The 22,936-nt window shown below is 21.0% G+C and overlaps 1 protein-coding gene across 2 annotated transcripts in view; it reads left to right on the top strand.

Annotated features, from left to right (window-relative positions):
- Nucleotides 1-22,936, top strand: part of LOC117177939 (DDB1- and CUL4-associated factor 6-like) — an 87,046-nt gene that overhangs the window by 30,841 nt on the left and 33,269 nt on the right. For both annotated transcript variants that reach the window (XM_033369063.1, XM_033369064.1), the window contains exons 6-9: nucleotides 849-1,009; nucleotides 5,598-5,769; nucleotides 14,801-15,049; nucleotides 20,482-20,574. In XM_033369063.1, the coding sequence (XP_033224954.1) occupies nucleotides 849-1,009; nucleotides 5,598-5,769; nucleotides 14,801-15,049; nucleotides 20,482-20,574 (675 nt within the window). The remainder of the gene's footprint in view (nucleotides 1-848; nucleotides 1,010-5,597; nucleotides 5,770-14,800; nucleotides 15,050-20,481; nucleotides 20,575-22,936) is intronic.

Genomic DNA, 22,936 nt, shown 5'->3' with positions numbered 1-22,936 from the left:
TGAAACTTTAATTAATTATTTCTCTGTAAATAGACGGTCAATCAATCTGAAACTTCGCAGATGTATTCAAAAATAGTTAAAGAAGTTATAATAAAAATTTGAATTTAAAAAAAATTGAATTTTCAATTAAAAGGATCTATTTTCAAGAAAAGAAAAACGAATTAAAAAAAAAAATTAGTTACAGTTTTAATCGAAAATGTGTTTTAAATTTTCAAACTTAAAGAGGTTAATTCTTAACCAAAAATTTATGTTTTTAGTTAATTAATTTTTAATGAAATAAACGGATTTTTTTAATAATAGTTTATTTTAAAGCAAGTAAATGAATCTTTAACAAAAAACGTAAAATATAATAGTTGATATTTCAACCAAAAAATATTTTAAATTAAAACAAAAAAGAACAACTTTTCCACAAATCACGTAATTTTTTAAAATATAGAGATCAGTTTTTAACCATAAATAATAGACAAATTTTCAATCAAATAGAAGAAGCTTGAGCCGATCAAATTTCAATAAAAAACAGTTGAATTAAAACATAAATAAATTTTGAAAAATAAGACGATTTTTCTTTAAAATAGTTGGATTTTTAATTTGAAAATATATTTGTGTAAATTTGTAAATGTTCTCGAATGAAAAAATTTGTCTTTAAATAATTCAATTATTATTCTCATTCTCATACTAGTATAAAATAGTTTTATGTATAAAATTACATTTATATTTTGTATTTAAAAATACAAGTATTTTTATTATTAATTAATTTTTTTTTTTTTTATTTATTTTTTTATTGCATTTTTTGTTGGATATTATAATTTCACAGAGAATTCAATTGCATAAATATAATTGTTCTACAGGTTGGGTAGATAATGGAACCACATCGAGACCTTTATGTAGTTTTACGGTACCTGAATTTGAGGGAAACTCTTATAGAATAACATCCTTAAGCTACAGTCCTGATGGTCAAGATGTTCTCGTTAGTTACAGCAGCGACCATCTTTACTTATTCAGCGTAAAGGTACTTGCTTCAATTTTATTTTTAATTATCAGAATGAAGACTTGATCGAGAAATTACCGAGAATTTATTTCTGATTTTAGGAAAATTTTATTTGGTTGGTTGAAAATTAATTTTTTACTGGAACTTTAACTTTTTTATTTTAAGTTGAAAATTTATCCGTTTTAGATGAAAATTTAATTGTTTACTGTTGTTAAAAATTTGCCATTTTTTTAATAGGAAAGTAATCTCATTAGTCGAAGGTTCAACTGTTTTGATTAAAATTTATGATCGCAGGAAAAATCAAGTTGTTATTATTTAAATAATTTTGGAAAATTGTCTTTTTTTATTAAAAATTATTCTTTTGAGCTAAAAATTTAAATTTTTGGTTACAAATTAATTTTGTTTTGTTTGACGATTTATCATTTTATTTTTTGGTTTTCAAGTTTTTAGTAAAAAATTAATATATTTTATTGAAAAATTTTATTTTTCGGTGGAAAATAATTCTTTTGGGTTGAAAGTTCAACTACTTTGTTAAAAATCAATTTTTTGTAACTAAAAATTTAATTATTCGAGTAGAACATTTAACTATTTTCACTGAAAATTCATTTTTGTTTTTGTTTTATTAAGAATTAAATTCTTAACAGAAAATTTAAGCATTCTATTTTTTGTTGAAAATCTATCTTTTTGGAACAAAACTCAACTATTTGGTTGAAAATTTATATTTTTCACTTCGAAATTAAACTAGATGTTTTAAAATATATGTAATTTGCGAAAAATTTGCCTTTTTTTAAGAAAATTTATCAGTTTGGTTGAAAGTTGGTCTTTTCGGTTCAAAATTCATTTTTTGTTTTGCAGAAATTTAATCTTTATGGATAAATAATTCAACTTTTTGGTATAAAAATCAACTATTCATTTGAAAATTTGATTTTTTCTTGGTTTTCAGCTAAAAATTAATGTATTTTATTGAAAAATTGTTTGTTTTTTTAAATAAAAGATTATTCTTTTGAGTTGGAAATTTAGCTATTTAGTTAACAATACATTTTTTTTGGTTGAAGATTCATAATTTTCGTTAAAATTAATTAATTTAACTGAAGATTTAATTTGAAATTTTTGTGGAATATTTATATATTTCTTGTATAGAAATTTAAATTTAGTGAAATTTTAATTCAAAATTAGACTATTTCGTTGGAAGTTTATTTTATATGTTTGGAAATTAATTTTTTTTACTGAAAATTGATCAAATATTCTATTTTTGGTTAAAAATTCATTTTTTTAGTTGAAACTTTATGTATTTTGTTTAAAAATTATCTTTTTGGGTAGAAAAAATTAATCTTTTCGGTTAAAAATTCAACTATTTGCTTACAAACTTTTTTTTAATGCATTTTTTTGGTAGAAGACTCATAATTTTAGTAAGCAATTAATTTATTTGGTTAAAAATGTAAATATTCTGTTAAAAAAATTTGTTTTTGTTGAATTAAAAATAAATTTGTTAACTGCAAATGTAACTTTCTATTTTTGCTTTATAATTTATATTTTTTAGTTGAAAATACATTTATTTGGTAAAAAACTCGTTTTTTTGGGTTGAAAATTTTAATTTAGTTGAAAATTCATATTCTCGATTAAAAATTCATCTGTCTGGGTAGAAAATTCAACTATTTGGTCAAAAATTAAAAAAACCTTATTTAAAAATTGAAATATTTGGTTAAAAAGAATTTTTTCAACTAATAATTTAACTATTTCTGTAGAAAATTTAAATATTTGCCTGAGCATCCGTTCTTGGTTTTTTTTTGTTAAGAATTATTAAATTTTTAACAGAAAAATTAAGCATTCTATTTTGGTTGAAAATGTATCTTTTTAGGCAAAAACTCAACTATATGGTAATTGATATTTTTTTATTTAGAAATGAAACTAGTTGTTTGGATATTCATATAAGTTGCGAAAAATTCACTATTTTTTTTTTAGAAAATTGATCTTTTATGGTTTGAAATTCATCTTTTTGGCATAAAATTCGACTATTCAGTCGGAAATTCATCATTTTTGTTGAAAATTGATCTTTTCTTGTTGAAAATTAATCTTTTCTTGTTGAAAATTAATCTTTTCTTATTGAAAATTCAACAATTTGGATAAAAACTGATATTTTTTCATTAAAATTTAACTATTTCATTTAAAATCCACATATTTTGTTGAAACATCGATTTTCTTTAGAAAATTATATTGTTCTTTGAAAGTCAATCTTATTTAAAAATTCTTGTTTTCGGTTCAAAATTAATTTTGTCTTGTTGCAGACAATTAATCTTTATGGTTGATAATTCAATTTTTTGGCATGAAAATCAACGATTCATTTAAAAATTTTATTTTTTTGTTGGTTTTTAGTTAAAAATTAATTTATTTTATTGAAAAATTGTATGTTTTTTAAATAAAATATTATTCTTTTGCGTTGGAAATTTAACTATTTGGTTAAAAATTCATTTTTTGGTTAAAGACTTAACATTTTAGTTAAAATTAATTTACTGAACTGAAAATGTAACTATTCAATTTTTTGTGGAAAATTTATATATTTCTTGTATAGAAATTTAAATTTAGTAAAATTTTAATTTGAAATTAAACTTTTTCGTTGAAAATTTATTATGTGTTCGGAAATTAATTTTTTTACTGAAAATTGATAAATATTATATTTTTGGTTAAAAATTCATCTTTTTTAGTTGAAAATTTATGTATTTTGTTCAAAAATGGTCTTTTTGCGTAGAAAAAATTAATCTTTTCGGTTAAAAACTCAACTATTTGATTACAAACTTTTTTTTAATACATTGTTTTTTTTTTGTTTTTGTTAAAAATTATTAAATTTTTTACAGAAAATTTAAGCATTCTCTTTTTAGTTGAAAATTTATCTTTTTTAGATAAAAACTCAACTATTTGGTTGAAAATTTTTATTTTTATTGTTTGTTTTTTTCTGAAAAATTATTATTTTGCGTTGGAAATTAGACTATTTGTTTGAAAATTAATTTTTTGCTGAAGATTCATCATTTTAGTTAAAATTCATTTTTTAACTGAAAATTTAACTGTTCCATTTTTTGTGGGAAATTGATGTATTTCTTATATAAAAATTTTAATTTAGTAAAAGTTTACTTCAAAATTAATCTATTTCGTTGAAATTACTGAAAATTTATCAATATTCTGTTTTTGGTTAAAAATTAATCTTTTTTCTTATTTAGAAATTTATTTATTTTGTTTTTGTTTGAAATACCTTTTTGCAGACTTATTATTTTAGTAACCAATTCATTCCTATGGTTAAAAATTTAAATATTCTTTTTAAAATTTGTTTTTTTTTGTTCAATAAAAAATAAATTTGTTAACTGCAAATGTAACTTTCTATTTTTGCTTTATAATTTATCTTTTTTATTTAAAAAGTTATTTTGTGAAACACTCACCTTTGTGTGGTTTCTTTGAAAATTTTTGTTTTTCATTAAACATTAAACAGCTTATTTGAAAATTGAAGTATTTGGTTGAATTTTTTTTTTTTTTAAATAAAATTAAATTTTACAACTAATAATTTAACTATTTCAGTAGAAAATTTAATTATGTTCGTGAAAATCCGTTCTTTGTTTTGTTTTGTTCAGAATTATCTCATTTTTAACAAAAAAATTGAGCATTCTATTTTTGGTTGAAAATGTATCTTTTTGAGATAAAACTCAACTATTGGGTTGAAAATTTATATATCCTTTCTATTGAAAATTTAACTATTTGATTGAAAATCCACATATTTGGTTAAAAATCAATTTGTTTGTAGAAAATTATCTTTAGTTAATCTTCTTGTTTAAAAATTTTTAATTGAGAATTTATCTTTTAAGCTGAAAATAAAATTACTTGTTTAAAAGTTAAACTCTTTTGTTAAAAAGAGGAGCTATTTTACTAAAAACTTCTTTCTTCTTTGAATGAAGATTAATTTTTTGCTGAAAATTTAATTGTTTTATTGAAAATTTGTTTCTTTTTTGGTTGAAAATAATTATTTATTTGAACTGAAAATTTATCTATTATTCCAGTTGAATATTCCATAATTTTAGTTAAAAACTCATCTCTCTGATTGAACATTTATTTTTTGACTAAAAATTTAATTATTCAATTTTTGGTTGAAAATTTATATTTTTTTAGTGGAAAATTCATCCTTTATTTAGAAATTAATCTTTTTGGTTGAAAATTCATCTAGTTGGTCAAAAAATCAACTAGTGCAATTAAAGATAAATAATTTAAGTTGAAAATTCGACTATTACAGATTTACAATTTTGGTTGAAAATGCATCTGTTCTGTTAAACATTAATTTTTAAAGTTATTTTAAATTATTTAAGTTTTGGTTAAAAAATTATCTTTTTTAATAAAAATGAATTATTTGTTTCATTGAAAATTCAATTATTATTCAGTTATTTTTGGTTGAAAATAAATTTTTACAACTAACTGTTTGCGTTTAGAGACAAATATGAATGTGTTACTTTCAGGTGGTCGGGAAAAAGCGGGAAATGACCGGAAATTTGAAATTTGTTTGAAAATAATCTTACTTGCAGTAAAAAATAAATTATTTTTCTAAAGCCAATTTTTTTTACAATTTTTTACGCAGGATCAGGGAAGTATACAGTTAAAGAAAAATGCTTCACTCGGAAAAGGAAAGGGGAAAAAACACCCTTTGCGATCTCCACAACCAGTTCGGCGTTTAAGACTGCGAGGCGATTGGTCCGATACGGGACCTGATGCCCGTCCAGAACGCGAAGGAGGCCGACGCAGTGGAACAGGTAAATTAATTTAATTCACGCTTTAAACCTATTCCCGCCCGCCTCTTTTTTTAAAAATTATTCCTCTTTTTTCTCCAGTCTTGAAGAAATTTGATTGAAAACTATTTTAATTGAGAATTAAATTAAATTATTTAGTTAATATTTGATGTGTTTCGTTAAAAATTTATATTTTCGGCTAAAAATTAAACTTTTTTGGTAAAAAAACTCAACTGTTTGGTTGAAAATTTATATTTTTTATTTATAAATTAAACTATTTGTTTAAAATTTATGTAGTTTGTGAAAAATTCGCCTTTTTGTAGAAAATTCATCACTTTGGTTGAAAATTGATCCTTTCTATTGAAAATTTAACTATTTGATTGAAAATCCACATATTTGGTTAAAAATCAATTTGTTTGTAGAAAATTATATTTAGTTAATCTTCTTGTTTAAAAATTTTTAGTTGAGAATTTATCTTTTAAGTTGAAAATAAAATTACTTGTTTAAAAGTTAAACTCTTTTGTTAAAAAGAAATTAAACAACTTCTTTGAAAATTAAAATATTTGGTTAAAAAAATCATATTTTTGGGTTGAAAATTCAATTTTTTGCAGGAAATTCGTAGTTTTTGTTAAAAATTCAACTCTTATGAGTACAAAATTAAACAGTTTATTTGAAAAATCAACTATTTTGTTGAAAAGTAATTTTTCTTTGGTTAAAAATGTATGTTTTTATCTGAAAATTTCATTATTCTAGTTTTGGTAGAATATTGAAATATACTGCTGAAAATTCATTTTTTGTAGGAAATCTATCTGCTTGGTTAAAAGATGAACAATTAATATGAAAGTTTAGCTATTTGATAGAAAATAAATTGTTTTGTCAAAAAGTCATATTTTTGGGGTGAAAATTTAATTTTTTGTTAAAAATTCGTGTTAAAAATTCAACTATTTCAATTTAGAATTTAACTATTTACCTAAAAATTACATTTTCGCGTTTAAAATTAAAGTATTTAGTTAAAAATTGATATTTTCGCTTAAAAATTGAACTAACCTGGTAGAAAACTCAACTATTTGATCAAAAGTTTACTTTCTTGTTAAAAAAATCATAATTTCGGATTGAAAATTCATATTTTTGATTAAAAATTCATATTTTCGGGTAAAAATTAAACTATTTTAATTTAGAATTTAACGATTTAGTTAAAAGTTATATTTTCGTGTTGAAAATTAAACTATTAAGTTAAAAATTTATATTTTCGATTAAAAATGCAACTGACCTGGTAGAAAACTCAACTATTTGGTTAAAAAATTACTTTGTTGTTAAAAAAATCATAATTTCGGATTGAAAAGTCATATTTTTGGTTAAAAATTCAACTATTTTGGTATCCAATTGAACTCTAATGCTGAAAATTCATTTTTTTTCGTGATTGAAAATTCATATTTCGTGTTAAAAATTCAACTATTTGAATTAAGAATTCAACTATTTGGTTAAAAATGATATTTTCGTGTTAAAAATTCAATTATTTAGTTAAAAATTCATATTTTCGCTTAAAAATGCAACTGGCTTGTTAGAATACTCATTTTTTTGTTAAAAAAAAAATCTTTTTCTTTTTCTTAAAAAATTCTTTTTTTGTTAAATTCTTTTTTTGTGAAAAAATTACTTTTTTGTTTAAAAAATCATCATTTTCTTTTTGAAAATTCATATTTTTGGTTGAAAATGCATATTTTCGGGTAAAAATTCAAAAATTTGGTACCAAATTGAACTCTTAATGCTGAAAATTCATTTTTTTTCTTGATTGAAAATTCATATTTCATGTTAAAAATTCAACTAATTGAATTTATAATTCAACTATTTGGTTAAGAATGATATTTTCGTGTTAAAAGTTCAATTATTTAGTTAAAAATTCATATTTTCGTTTAAAAATGCTACTGGCTTCTTAGAAAACTCAACTATTTGGTTAAAAAATTACTTTGTTGTGAAAAAAATCATAATTTCGGATTGAAAAGTCATATTTTTGGTTAAAAATTCAACTATTTTGGTATCAAATTAAACTCTAATGCTGAAAATTAATTTCTTTCTTGATAGAAAATGAATATTTTTCCTTGAAAATATAACTATCGGTTTGAAAATTAATATTCCCGGGTATAAATTCAAATATTTCTATTTAGAATGCAACTATTTAGTTAAAAATTATATTTTCGTTTGAAAATTCAACTATTTCGTTAAAAACTCATATTTGTACTTAAAAATTCAACTGACTTGGTAAAAAACTCAAATGTTTTGTTTAAAAAATTACTTTTTTGTTAAAAAAATCATAATTTTGGATTGAAAATTCCACTATTTTGGTATAAAATTGAACTCTAATCCTGAAAATTCATTTTTTTTTCTTGGTAAAAAAATGAATATTTTTCCTTGAAAATTTGACTGTTTGATTGAAGATTCATATTTCGGGTTAAAAATAAACAATTAAACTGCGCAATAATAAATTAATGTTTTTGTTAAAAATTCATATTTTTGCTTAAAAGTTTGAAATTTGAAATGTTTGGTAAAAAATTTATTTTTTATTGAAAAATCATATTTTGGGTTAAAAATTCATATTTTTGGTTAAAAATGAAACTAGTTGAGTATCAAATGAAACTATTTGTTTAAAAATTAAACAGTTTATTTGAAAATTTAAATATTAGGTAAAAAAAGTTTTTTTTTTGCTGAAAATTCATATTTTTTTTTGTTGAAAATGTATCTACTTGGTTAAAAGATAAAAAATTTATTTGAAAATTTGGCTTCTTGATAGAAAATTATTTATATTATTATTATTTTCGGATTAAAAGTTGATTTATTTTTCAGAAAATTCGTTTTCAGCTTAAACATTCTACGATTTGGTAGAAAATTAACTTTTTTATTAAAAATTCAACTATTTGGCTAAAAATTATATTTTCGGGTTAAAAATTAAACTATTTAGTTAAAAATTTATGTATTTCGTTGCATATTCGTATTTTCTGCTAAAAATGCAACTATTTTGGTAGAAAATTATGCAATTTTTTTGAAAATGTTAATATGTGGTACAAATTTTACTTTGTTGAAAATTCATGTATTTCTTCTAAAATTCATGTTTTTGGTAAAAAATATAATTTTCTGGTAGAAATCTCAAGTATTTAGATAAAAATTAAACAAATTTTATGAAAATGTAACTATTTGTTGAAAAATCGTCTTTTTAGCTTAAACAATCCACGATTTCGTAGACAATTAAATTTTTTTTTAAAAATTCATATTTTTGGTTAAAAATTTAACTATTTTGGCAGAAAATTACACTATTTGATTAAAAATTAAACAGTTTATTGAAAATGTAGATATTTGATAAAAAAAGTCCTTTGTTGTTGAAAATTCATATTTTGGGTTTAAAAATGCAACTATTGTGATTGAGAATTCAACTATTTGGTTCGAAATCATATTTTCGGGGTGAACATCAAACTATTTAGTTGAAATGCAATCGTTGAAAATTCATATTTTGAGCTAAAAGTACAACTTTTTTTGTAAAAAACTCAACTGTTTAGTAAAAAATTAATAAACTTCTTTGAAAATTAAAATAGTTGGTTAAAAAGTCCTATTTTTGGGTTGAAAATTGAATTATTTTCGTAGGAAATTTGTATTTTTAGTTGAAAATTCAACTATTTTGGTAGAAAATTAAATAATTTATTTGAAAAATTAATTATTTTTTTGAAAAATCGTTTTTGTTTCATTAAAGATGTATTTTTTTATCTGAAAAATTCATTATTCCAGTTTTGGTAGAATATTGAAATATATTACGGAAAATTAATTTTTTTTTGTAGAAAATGTATCTAATTGGTTAAAATATGAACAAATTATTTGAAAATTTAGCTATTTGATAGAAAACTAATTTTTCTTTTAAAGAATTATACTTTCGGGTTGAAAATTAAAATTGTTTGTAGAACCTTTGTTTTGGTTTGAATATTCCACGATTTGGTAGAAAATAAACTGTTTTTTATTAAAAATCAAAACTATCTGGTTAAAAATTAAACAGTTTTTGTTGAAAATTCATATTTTTGGGTTGAAAAATCAACTATTTTGTTGAAAACTTATGTGATTCGTTGAAAATTAATATTTTAGTTTAAAAATTCAACTATTTTGATTGAGAATTCAACTATTTAGTTGTAAATTATATTTTCGGGTTGAAAATTAAACTATTTAGTTAGAAATGCATATATTTCGTTGTAAATTCGCATTTTTCAGCTAAAAATTTATTTACTTTGATAGAAAATTAAGCATTTTTTTCAATTTTAATATTTGGTAAAAAATTTACTTTGTTGAAAATTCATGTATTTCAAAATTCATATTTTTGGTAAAAAATGTAATTGTCCTGGTAGAAAACTAACCTGTTTCGTTAACAATTAAACAATTTGTTTACAAATTTAACTATTTTTTGAAGAATCGTTTTTGTTTGATTAAAAATGTTTTTATCTAAAAATTCATTGTTCCATTTTTGGTTGAATATTAAAATATATTGCTTGAAATGTAATTTTTTTGTAGAAAATATATGTACTTGGTTAAAAGATAAAAAATTTAGCTATTTAATAGAAAATTAATTTTTCTGTCAAAAAAATCATATTTTCTGGTTAAAAATTCAATTCGTTTGTAGAAAATTCGTCTTTTTGGCTTCAATATTCCACGATTTAGTATAAAATTAATTTTTTTGTTAAAAATTCAACTATTTTATTTGAAAATTTAACTATTTGATTGTAAATTATATTTTCGGGTTGAAAATTAAAATATTTAGTTAAAAATTCATGTGTTTCGTTGAAAATTCGTATTTTCAGCTAAAAATTCAACTATTTTGGTAGAAATTTGAGCAATTTTTGTTGAAAATTTACTTTTTTTCATTATCATTTTGGGTTTAAAAATCAACTACTTTGTTGAAAATTGATGTATTTTGTTAAAAATTCATATTTTTGGTAAAAATTGTAACTGTCCTAGTAGAAAAATCTCTTATATCGATAAAAAATAAACAATTTGTTTGAAAATTGAACTATTTTCTGAAGAATCGTTTTTGTTTGATTAAAAATCTATGTTTTTATCTGAAAAATTTATTATTCCATTTTTGGTAGAACATTGAAATAGATTTCTAAAAATAAATTTTTTTTGTAGAAAATTTATCTATTTGGTTAAAAGATAAACAATTTAATTCATATTTTGGTTTAAAAATTAAACTATTTGGTTAAAAATTAAACAGTTTATTTGAAAATTTAAATGCTTGGCAAAAAAAGTCCTTTTTTGTTAAAAATTTATATTTTCCTGTCTAAAAATCAACTATTTAGTTAAAAGTGCATGTATTTTGTTGAAAACTCATATTTTGGGCTAAAAATTCAACTGTTTCGCTAAAAAGCTCAACGTTTCGGTAAAAAAAATTAAACAACTTATTTGAAAATTGAAATATTTGGTTAAAAAATGATTATTTTGTTAAAAAATAATATTTTTCGGTTGAAAATTGAGTTTTTTACGTAGAAAAATCGTCTTTTTGACTTAAGCATTCCACAATTTTGCAGAAAAAAATTCTATATAATAAAAAATGGTCTTTTTTTAAATTGATATTTATGGGTTTAGAAATCAACTACTTTTTGAAGATCCATGTATTTCGTCATAATTCATATTTTTGGTGAAGAATGTAGCTGTCCTGGTAGAAAACTCAACTATTTCGTTCAAAATGAAACAATTTGTTTAAAAATTTAACTATTTATTTAAAATTGTATTTGTTGGGTCAAAAATTTATGTTTTTATCTAAAAAATTAATTATTCCAATTTTGGTATAGTATTGAAATATGTTGCTGATAAATTTTATTTTAATTTTTCTGTAAAGAAATCATTGTTCGGGGTTGAAAATTCAATTTTTTGTAGAAAATTCCTCTTTTTGGTTTGAAAATTCTACGATTTGGTAGAAAATTAAAAAATTCGGTCAAAAATTAAACAGTTTATATGAAAATTTAAACTGTTTAGTGAAAAAAGTTATTTTTGGTCAAAAATTAATATTTTCGGGACTGAAAATCAACTATTTTGTTGAAAACTCATGTATTTCGTTGAAAATTCCTATTTTGGTTAAAAATTCAACTTTTTTGATTGAGAATTCCAGTATTGGGTAAAAATTATATTTTCGGTTCGAAAATATTTGGTAAAAAATTCATATTTTTTGTAAAAAATGTAACTGTCCTGGTAGAACACTCAACTATTTGGATAAAAATTAAACAATTTATTTAAAAATTTAACTATTTAAAAAGAATCGTTTTTGATTAAAGGTGTATGTTTTTATCTAAAAATTAATTGTTCCATTTTTGTATGAATATTGAAATATATTGCGTAAAATGTATTTTCTTTTGTACAAAATGTATCTACTTGGGTAAAAGATAAACAGTTTATTTGAAAATTTAGCTATTTACTTAAAAATTCATTTATTTCGTTGAAAATTTGTATTTTCATTTAAAAATTCAACTCTTTCGGAAGAAAATTAATCAATTTTTTTTAATTCTTATTTTGGGGTTAAAAAATCAACTACTTTGTTAAAAATGTATGTATTTCGTTTGAAATTCATTTTTTGGGGGTAAAAAATGTAATTTTCCTGGTAGAAAATTCACCTATTTCGTTAAAAATTACACAATTTGTTTAAAAATTTAACTATTTTTTGAAGAATCGTTTTTATTTGTTTAGAAATGTATGTTTTTATCTGAAAAATTAATTATTCCATTTTTGGTATAAAATATTGAAATATATTGCTGAAAATTAATTTTTTCGTGTAGAAAATGTATCTGCTTGGATAAAAGATAAACGATTTATTTGAAAATTGAGCTATTTGATAGAAAAGTTAATTTTTCTGTCAGAAATCCTATTTTTGTGTTGCAAATTGGTTTATTTTGTAGAAAATTCGTTTTTAGTTTGAACATTCTACAATTTATTAGAAAAGTAACTTTTTTATTAAAAATTAATATTTTTGTTTAAAAATTCACCTATTTTGGATGGAATTTTTTTCTTTATTGACTGAAAACCCTTTTTCTTGGTTCAAAGTTCAACTCTTTTGTTGAAAATTCCTATTTTCATCTTCGAAATTAGTCGGCTTTTATTGGTTCACCTGTTTATTTAAAATTAAATGTAAAAAATCATCTCCATGATTAATTTGAACCATATCTAGTTCGCAGATATGAGTATTAAATGAGATCATGATTTTTTTTTGTGTTTGCGTCTAGAAATCGCTCAGGCAAGACCTGTCCTTCACTTTTTTTTGTTTGAAAATTGATATAGTTCTTGTAAAGAAATTTAAATTTAGTAAAAGTTTAGTTCAAAATGAAACCGGGAATTTTATTGATCAGCGAAAAACCGAAAAAAAGACCCGGAGTTGAATTAAAAAACCGGTAATTTAATTTTTTTAGACTAAAAATGTAATTATTCCAGTATAAAATTGAACTATTTTGATAAGAATCCGTTGTTCTTTTTTTTGTTAAGAATTAAATTTTTAACAGAAAATTTACTCATTTTTTTAGACTAAAAATCAAACTTTTCCAGTATAAAATTAAACTATTTTGATAAGAAGCCGTGGTTTTTTTTTTGTTAAAAATTACATTTTAACAGAAAATTTAAGCATTATATTTTTTTTTTTTTGGAAATCTATGTTTTTTGGATAAAACTCAACTATTTGGTTTAAAATTGATCATTTTTATGTTGATATTAAACTAGTTGTTTGATCATGTAAGTATTTTGTAAAAAATTCGCATTTTTCGTAGAAAATTTATTAGTTTGGTTGAAAATTGATCTCTTCTTATTCAAAATTTCACAATTTACATGAAAATTCGTCTTTTAATTGAAAATTCAACTATTTCATTGGAAATCCACATATTTGATTCCAAATCGATTTTCTTAAGAAAATTATATTTTTCTTTGCAAGTCAATCTTCTTTAAAAATTCTTCTTTTCGGTTCAAAATTAATTTTTTTTTGTAGAAAATTTATATTTATGGGTAAATAATTCAATATTTTGGCATAAAATTCAACTATTGATTTGAAAATTTGATTATTTTTTGGTTTTTAGTTAAAAATTAATGTATTTTATGGAAAAATTGTTTGTGTTTTTTATGAAAGATTATTCTTTTGCTTTGGAAATTCAACTATCTGGTTGAAAATTCGTTTATTTAACTGAAAATTTAAGTATTCTGTTTTTTTTTTTTTTTTTATTAAAAATGTATGTTTTTATCTAAAAATTAATTGTTCCATTTTTGGATGAATATTGAAATATATTGCTTAAAATGCATTTTTTTGTTGCAGAAAATGTATCTACTCGGTTAAAAGATAAACAGTTTATTTGAAAGTTAGCTATTTAGTTAAAAATTCATTTATTTCATTGCAAATTTGTATTTTCATTAAAAAATTCAACTCTTTCGGTAGAAAATTAAGCAATTTTTTTAATTACATTTTTTAATTCTTATTTTTGGGTTAAAAAATCAACTACTTTGTTAAAAATATATGTATTTCGTTTGAAATTCATATTTTGTGGGTAAAAAATGTAACTTTCCTGGTAGAAAATTCACCAATTTCGTTAAAAATTACACAATTTGTTTGAAAATTTAACTATTTTTTGAAGAATCGTTTTTATTTGTTTCGAAATGTATGTTTTTATCTGAAAAATTAATTATTCCATTTTTGGTATAAAATATTGAAATATATTGCTGAAAATTAATTTTTTCGTTTAGAAAGTGTATCTGCTTCGATAAAAGATAAACGATTTATTTGAAAATTGAGCTATTTGATAGAAAAGTTAATTTTTCTGTCAGAAATCCTATTTTTGTGTTGCAAATTGGTTTATTTTGTAGAAAATTCGTTTTTAGTTTGAACATTCCACAATTCGTTAGAAAAGTAACTGTTTTATAAAAAATTAATATTTTTGTTTAAAAATTCACCTGTTTATTTAAAATTAAATGTAAAAAATCATCTCCATGATTAATTTGAATCATATCTAGTTCGCAGATATGAGTATTAAATGAGATCATGATTTTTTTTTGTGTTTGCGTCTAGAAATCGCTCAGGCAAGACCTGTCCTTCACACTTCTCTCATGCAGAGAATGACTGACGTTCTCAGCAGAATGCTTAACGACCCAGCCACTAGAGCCGCTTTAAGTGGAGGAGGCGAGGATAGTTTAGAAGGCGTTATGGAGCAACACGTTGAAAATAATCAGAATAATAGCGAAAACAACGGAGAAAGCAACGCCGAGAGTAATGGTGAAACGGGAAATACCGAAAGGGAACAAGCTGATAGATCACAGGGTGAGTTTATCCAGAGAATTTACTTCTAACGGTAGAAAAATTCAAATTTTCATTATTTTTATCATTTTGGTCAATTTAGACAAGCGGCAAATGACCGTGAATTTATTTTTTAACCGGGAATTTTACCAATTTTTAGCGAAAAAAAACCTTTCCAACTTTGATTTTAACTGTTTTTTTTTTAAATCAGTAGTTTAATTTTTATCTTTTTCAATTATGTCACTCATTTTAGAATGAGTTATTTGAAAACCTTTCACTTAAAAAAATTTCCATTTTAGTTATTTAATTTTTAAGCGTACATTGGAATTTAAAGATTTGATGGAAAATATTTTTGGTTGAACTACTGTAAAAATAAATAAATTAATAATTTGTTAAATTGAATTGTACTTTAAGATTTAAAAATATTTTTAATTTTAATATAACTTTAAAAATATCATATTTATAATTAAAGGCTTTTATTAAATTTCAAATATAATTTTAGTCTAAAATATTCCATTATGAAATATTCAAAACTAAAATTTGAACGTTACAATTTTAATTGTTCTATTTAACCAAATTTAATTTGTTGCATTTTTATGTATAACACCTATTATTTTTTTAAAAAATTCGAGTAATTTGAAGAAATATTTAGAGGATTTAAAAAATCCAAAATTACTTAAACCGCATAATTTAAAACAACATATAGATTTTGGCAGATTTCGAACAAAAAATTTAAAAGATTTTTAAGAATTTTGACAGGCTTCAGAAAAATAAAAAACATTTCCTAGGAAAATTGAAAATGGTTTTTTATTGTTGTAAACTAATTTTAAGAGAATATATAAAAAAAAATTATAAAGAAAATTTCTTTAATTTGGTTAGAATAAAAAAATAATTAATTTGTTAAACAACATATAGATGTTTCAAGAATTTGAAATTAAATTTCGAAGTATTTTAGGGATTTTTAAACTATTCCAAATTAAAATAATTTAACTTTGATTAATTTGAACAGAGAATTTTCAATTTTTTTAAATAAATTTATAGTTGGAACTGAAATTTATCCAAAAGAATTATAATTTTTCTTGGAAGTGGGAATTTTTTAATTTAATTTAATTCCGAGCTGGAACAGGAAATTTTTTTAAAGAATGAATTCTAATTCTGAGTTCAAACGGAATTTTTTAAAATGTTCAATTTTCAATTATTAACCAATTTTGAGTTGAAATTGGAATTTATCCAGGAGAATAACAATTCTGAATGGAAAATTGAATTTTTTAAACAAAAATGAAAACTCAACTATTTGGTTGAAAATTTATATTCTTGATTGAGATATCCAGTTCTTTTTTATATTAATTAATTTGGATGAAGATTTATCTTTTAATTGAAAATTCTACTCTTGTATTTGAAAATCCACATGTTTGATTAAAAATCGATTTTTTAAAGAAAATGATCTTTCTGGTTGATAATTCCACTTTTTGGTATAAAATTCAATTGCTGATTTGAAAATTTGATTTTTTGTTGGTTTTTAGATAAAAATTAATGTTGAAAATTCAACTATTTGGTTGAAAATTCATTTTTGATTCAAGACTCATCATTTTAGTTAAAATTAATTAATTTAACTGAAAATGTAAGTGTTCCCTTTTTTTTTTTTTTTTTTTTTTTGAAAAATTGATATAGTTCTTGTAAAGTAATTTAAATTTAATAAAAGTTTAGTTCAGAATGAAACCGGGAATTTTATTGATCAGCGAAAAACCAAAAAAAAGACCCGGAGTTGAATTAAAAAACCGGCAATTTCATTTTTTTAGACTAAAAATGTAATTATTTCAGTATAAAATTGAACTATTTTGATAAGAATCCGTTGTTCTTTTTTTGTTAAGAATTAAATTTTTAACAGAAAACTTAATCATTTTTTTAGACTAAAAATTAACCTTTTCCATTATAAAATTAAACTATTTTGATAAGAAGCCTTTGTTTTTTTTTTTTGATTAAGAATTAAATTTTTAACAGAAAATTTAAGCATTATATTTTTTGTTGGAAATCTATCTTTTTTGGATGAAAACTCAACTATTTGTTTGAAAATTGATAATTTTTCTTTTGATATTAACCTAGTTGTTTGATCATGTATTTTGTAAAAAATTCGCATTTTTCGTAGAAAATACATCAGTTTGGTTGAAAATTGATCTCTTCTTTATTCGATTTTCTTAAGAAAAATATAGTTTGGTTCAAAATTCATTTTTTTTGTAGAAAATTTATCTTGATGGGTAAATAATTCAACTTTTTGGTATAAAATTCAACTATTAATTTGAAAATTTGATTTTTTGTTGGTTTTTAGTTAAAAATTAATGTATTTTATTGAAAAATTATTTTGTTTTTTATGAAAGATTATTCTTTTGCTTTGGAAATTCAACTATTTGGTTTAAAATTCGTTTATTTAACTGAAAATTTAAATATTCCATTTTTTGTTTAAAATTGATATATTTCTTGTAATGAAATTAAAATTTAATAAAATTTTTGTTCAAAATTAAACTATTTCGTTGAAAATTTATTTTATTTGGTCGGAAATTAATTTTTTTTTACTGAAAATGTATAAACTAGTTGTTTAGATATTCATATAATTTGCGAAAAATTCTCTATTTTTTTTTAGAAAACTGATCATTTATGGTTTGAATTTGATCTTTTTTTGTTCAAAATTAATCTTTTCTTGTTGAAAATTGAAACAGTTTGGATGAAAATTGGTATTTTTCATTGAAAATTTAACTATTTCATTTAAAATCCACATATTTTGTTAAAACATCGATTTTATTTAGAAAATTATATTTTTCTTTGAAAGCCAATCTTCTTTAAAAATTCTTGTTTTCGGTTCAAAATTAATTTTTGTTGTTGTGGAAAATGAATCTTTATGGTTGATAATTCAACTTTTGGGCATAAAAACAACTATTCATTTAAAATTTTATTTTTGGTTGGTTTTTAGTTAAAAATTAATTTTCATTTTTTGCTTAAACATTCATCATTTTATTTAAAATCACAATTGAACTGAAAACGTAACTATTCCATTTTTTGTGGAAAATTTATATATTTCTTGTATAGAAATTTAAATTTAGTAAAAGTTAAATTCAAAATTAAACTATTTCGTTGATAATTTATTTCATATGTTCGGAAATTAATTTTTTTACAGAAAATTGATAAATATTCTATTTTTGCTTAAAAATTTATCTTTTTTAGTTGAAAATTGATGTATTTTGTTCAAAAATGGTCTTTTTGGGTAGAAAATTAATCTGTTCGGTCAAAAATTCAACTGTTTGATTACAAAATTTTTGTTTAAAATAAATTTTTTGGTTTGTTGAAGACTCATAATTTTAGTAATCATTTCATTTTTTTGGTTCAGAATGCAAATATTCTGTTAAAAATTGGTTTTTGTTCAATTAACAATAAATTTAAAACTGAAAATGTAACTTTATATTTTTGCTTTATAATTTATATTTTTTAGTGGAAAATTCATTTATTTGGTGAAAAACTCGTCTTTTTGGGTTAAAAATTAAACTATTTTATTGATGAATGCAACTATTTGGTTCATAATTATATTTATTTGAAATGGAAATATTTTGGTTACAAAAATTTTGTTGTTGTTAAAAATAATTTTTTTAACTAATACTTCAACTATTTCATTAGAAAATTTAATTATTTTCCTGAAAATCTGTTTTTTTTTTTTTGTTAAGAATTATTAAATTTTTAAAAGAAAATTTAAGAATTCTATTTTTGGTTGAAAATCTATCTTTTTTGGATGAAAACTCAACTATTTGGTTCAAAATTGATATTTTTGATTTAGATATTGAACTATTTCTTTGATAATGTAAGTATTTTGTAAAAAATTCGACTTTTTTGTAGAAAATTCATCAATTTGGTTAAAAATTGATCTTTTCTTGTTCAAAATTCCAAAATTTGGATGAAAGTCTTTTATTTGAAATTTCAACTATTTCATTGAAAATCCACATATTCTGTTGAAAATCGATTTTTTGGGGAAATATATATATTTTTAGCAAGTTAATCATTTTGTTTAAAAATTATTCTTTTTGATTAAAAAGGCAAGTTTTCAAGTTAAACATTTATCATTTTAGTTGCAAAATCTTTCGGGTTGAAAATAAAATTGCATATTTGGTTGAAAGTTAAACTCTTGTGTTTAAATTGTTTTTATTTATTAAAAATTCACCATTTTAACTAAAAATTCATCTCTGCTTGAAAATGTTGAAAACTTTGCTAAAAATCAATTTTTTTAAACTAAAAGTTTAATTATGTCAACAGCAAATTGAACTTTTTTTCTGAACATTCCTTTATTTTGTTTTTTTAAGAATTATATTTTTAACTAAAATTTAAGCATTCTATTTTTTGTTGAAAATGTATTGTTTCTTAGATAAAAACTCAACTATTTGGTTGAAAATTTATATTCCAGTTGCAGATTCATCCTTTTAATTGAAAATTTATCAGTTTGGTTGAAAATTGATATTTTCTTGTTCAAAATTCAACAATTTGGTAGCCAATTTTTATCCTTTGATTAAAAATTCAACCATTTCTTTAAAATTCATGTATTTTGTTGAAAAATTTTATTTTTTTATCGAAAATTAATTTACTGTTTTGTTTAAAATTAACTTTTTTGTTAAAAATTCATATTTTTGCTTTAAAAGTTTAACAGTTTGGATCCATTTTTTTTTCTTTCTAAATTGAAAAATCTTTATTTGTTCAAAATTAGTATTTTGCTTGATAAATCCATTATTTTAGTTGAAAATTGATATCTTTGGTTGGAATTTTCTCTTTTACTGAATATTTAACATTTTCATTTTTAAAGTTCAACGATTTGGATCAAATTTTTTTCTTTCCGGACTGATGAAAGATCTTTATTTGTTGAAAATGTATCTCTTTGGTTTTATTTTTAGGAATTATGTACATTAAATTGATTATTGGACGATAAATGGGATTTTAAATTTGATTTCAATCTCATTTCAATTTCATTAATTTGAACCTTTTTTGATAGAAATTTAATCTTTTTGGGAATGAAAAACGAGGCACTGCGATTGAAAAATAATTTCTTTGACTGAAAATTCTTTTCTTTTTAATTTAAAAATGAATTTTTTAACTGAAGATGCAACTGTTCCATTTTTGCTTAAAAATGTATATTTTTAGTTAAAAATTTTTATATTTTGTTGAAAGTATGTTTTTTTGTATAGGAAATTTATCTCTTGGGTTTAAAGTAAAGTTATTTTGCTGAGAATTATTTTTTTTTTGGTTGAAAATTGTTTTCACTAAAAATTTATTTCTTCTATTTTTGGTTAAAAAATCATTTTTGTTAATAAAAAACTGTATTGTGAAAATTCGTTTTTTGGCAAATCATTTATTTTTTAAACATTTTAATTATTTTAACTAACGCCCGCATTCTTTCAGTTTATATAATAATTTTTCTTTTTGAATAGATAACATTTTAAGCAGTGAAGAGAGTGAAAACCAGCCAAATGCAGAAGTCGCCGTAGATACCACTAGAGAAGAAAGTAGAGTTCAACCGACTGGTAATAATTAAATATTTTTGAAAAAAAAATCCTAAGGGTGTCCAGCGAATTTGAAAATTTTGAAAACCTTAAAAAACCTGAAAATCTCATTGAATTTCACAAATATTTCAAATATTTTAATCATTTTAAATTAATAAAAAATATTCCAGAAAGATTTCATAAGATTTCAAAATATTGTTAAACATTTCACAAAGATTTCAAGGATTTTACCTAAATTTTAAAATATTGCAAATATATTAAGGATTTAAAATAAATGCAAAAGATTTCATAAAAATTTCAAAATAATTTAAAACATTTCACAAACATTTCGAGGATTTCAAAAATTTAACCAAAATTCTAAAAGCTTTCTTCAATATTTTAATAATTTCAAATGAATGCAAAAGATTTCAACAAAATTTCAAATTGAAAGATTTCAAAATGTATTTCAAAATAAGATTTTAATATTTGAAACGATTTCCAAAGATTTTAAATATTTTGATGATTTCCAATGAATAAAAAAGATTTCAAAAATGGTACCATGCACCAGATTTCAATGATTTCCGACCATTTCAGATTTCTTTTAAATATTTCACAAAGATTTCAAACTGTTCACAAAAATTTCCAAACATTTTACAAAGATTTTACCAAAATTTTAAAATACTTTTAAAGATTTCACAAAAATTTCAAACGTTTCATAAAAATTGCATAAATATTTCAAAAGATTTTAAACAATTTAATTTTTTTTTAATATTTCATAATATTTTAAATATTTTTATGATTTCAAATGAATACACAAATATTTCAAAAATTTCATTAAGATTTAGAAAATATTAAAAAATATTTCACAAAGATTTCGCGAATTTCAAAGATTTTACGTAAATTTTGTAAAAGATTTCACAAAGATTTCAAGTATTTTAATTATTTTGAATAAATTCATAGGATATCACAAATATTTTGCAGGTTTCATAAAAATTTCATAAAGTTTCCAAATTTAAAGATTTCAAAAAGGGCGTAGTTTACCAGATTTCAAAGATTTCAAAACATTTAAAAGATTTTAAACGAATTCAAATTTGTTTAGAAGATTTAAAAAATATTTCGAACATTTCACAAAGATTTAAAAAATTTGAAAGATTTGTCGAAAGTTTTAAAAGGTTTCAAATATTTTAATGATTTCAAATGAATATAAAAAATTTCACAAATATTTTAAAGGTTTCATAAAAATTTTATCAAGATGTCAAAAGAATACAAGAATTTCAAAGATTTCAAAAAAGTTTACAGTGTCACAGATTCCAAACATTTTAAAACATTTTAAAGGTTTTAAATAATTTCAAAACTTTTAGAATATTTCACAAAACTTTCAAATATTCCACGGATTTCAAATAAATACAAAACATTAAAGAAGGATTTCACAAAGATTTCAAAGATTTCATGAAGGTTTCAGAAAATTTCACAAGAATTTCAAAGATTTTACAAAAAATTAAAAAATTTAACGAATTCACAAAAATTTCACAAAGATTTCAAAGACAAAGATTTGTAGGAAATTAATCTCATTGATTGACAATTCGTCTTTTTGGTTGAAAAATTCATTTATTTAATTGAAAATTTGACTATTTTGTTAAAAATTGTTTGTTTTTTTCGGTTAAAATTTAATTTTTTTAACGAAAATTTATCTTTTTTGGTAAAAGTTCTATTATTCAGTTAAAAAATGCAATTAGTTTATTGAAAATTCATATTTTCTGGTTGTAAATTCGAATGTTTTACAGAAAATATAATTTTTCACTAGAAAGTTCAACAATTTGGATAAAATTTTTCTTTCTCTCCTGACTAAAAAATCTTTGTTTGTCAAAAATATTTTTTATTGGAAAATTCATCATCTTATTTGATCATTTATTTCTTTGGTTCAACATTATTTGTTTAAAAATTCTTTGTTGTTTGTTGAATTTAATTTTTTTGTACTACTAATTTAACTTTTCCTTTTTTAATTTAAAATTTATATTTTTTAGTTGATAATTCAAATGTTTGTTTTTAAAGTTTACGTATTTTGTTGAAAATTTATTTTTTATTTGTTTTAGAATTCACCTCTTTTGGTAGACATTTTATATTTTTATCAATATAATAAAAGAGATTTAGGGAAAGATTTTGCAATTGTTTCAACAAATCCGTAAAGATTTCAAACGATTTTAAGAATTACATTTTTTTTTAATATATCAAACTTTTAAGAACATTTCAAAGGTTTTAAAAAATTTCAAAAGGTGTTTTAAGAATTCATATTTTCGGGTTTAAAATTTAAACTGTTCTATAGAAAATTTATCTTTTGGCTTGGGATTTCAATAATTTAGATAAACTATTTTTTTTTCTTGATTGATTGAAAAATCTTTATATT

This window comes from Belonocnema kinseyi, chromosome 8, assembly GCF_010883055.1.
Source record: "Belonocnema kinseyi isolate 2016_QV_RU_SX_M_011 chromosome 8, B_treatae_v1, whole genome shotgun sequence".
Lineage (NCBI taxonomy): Eukaryota > Metazoa > Arthropoda > Insecta > Hymenoptera > Cynipidae > Belonocnema > Belonocnema kinseyi.
The sequence above is the reverse complement of the archived record's forward strand: the minus strand, read 5'-3'. Positions and strand labels throughout refer to the sequence as shown.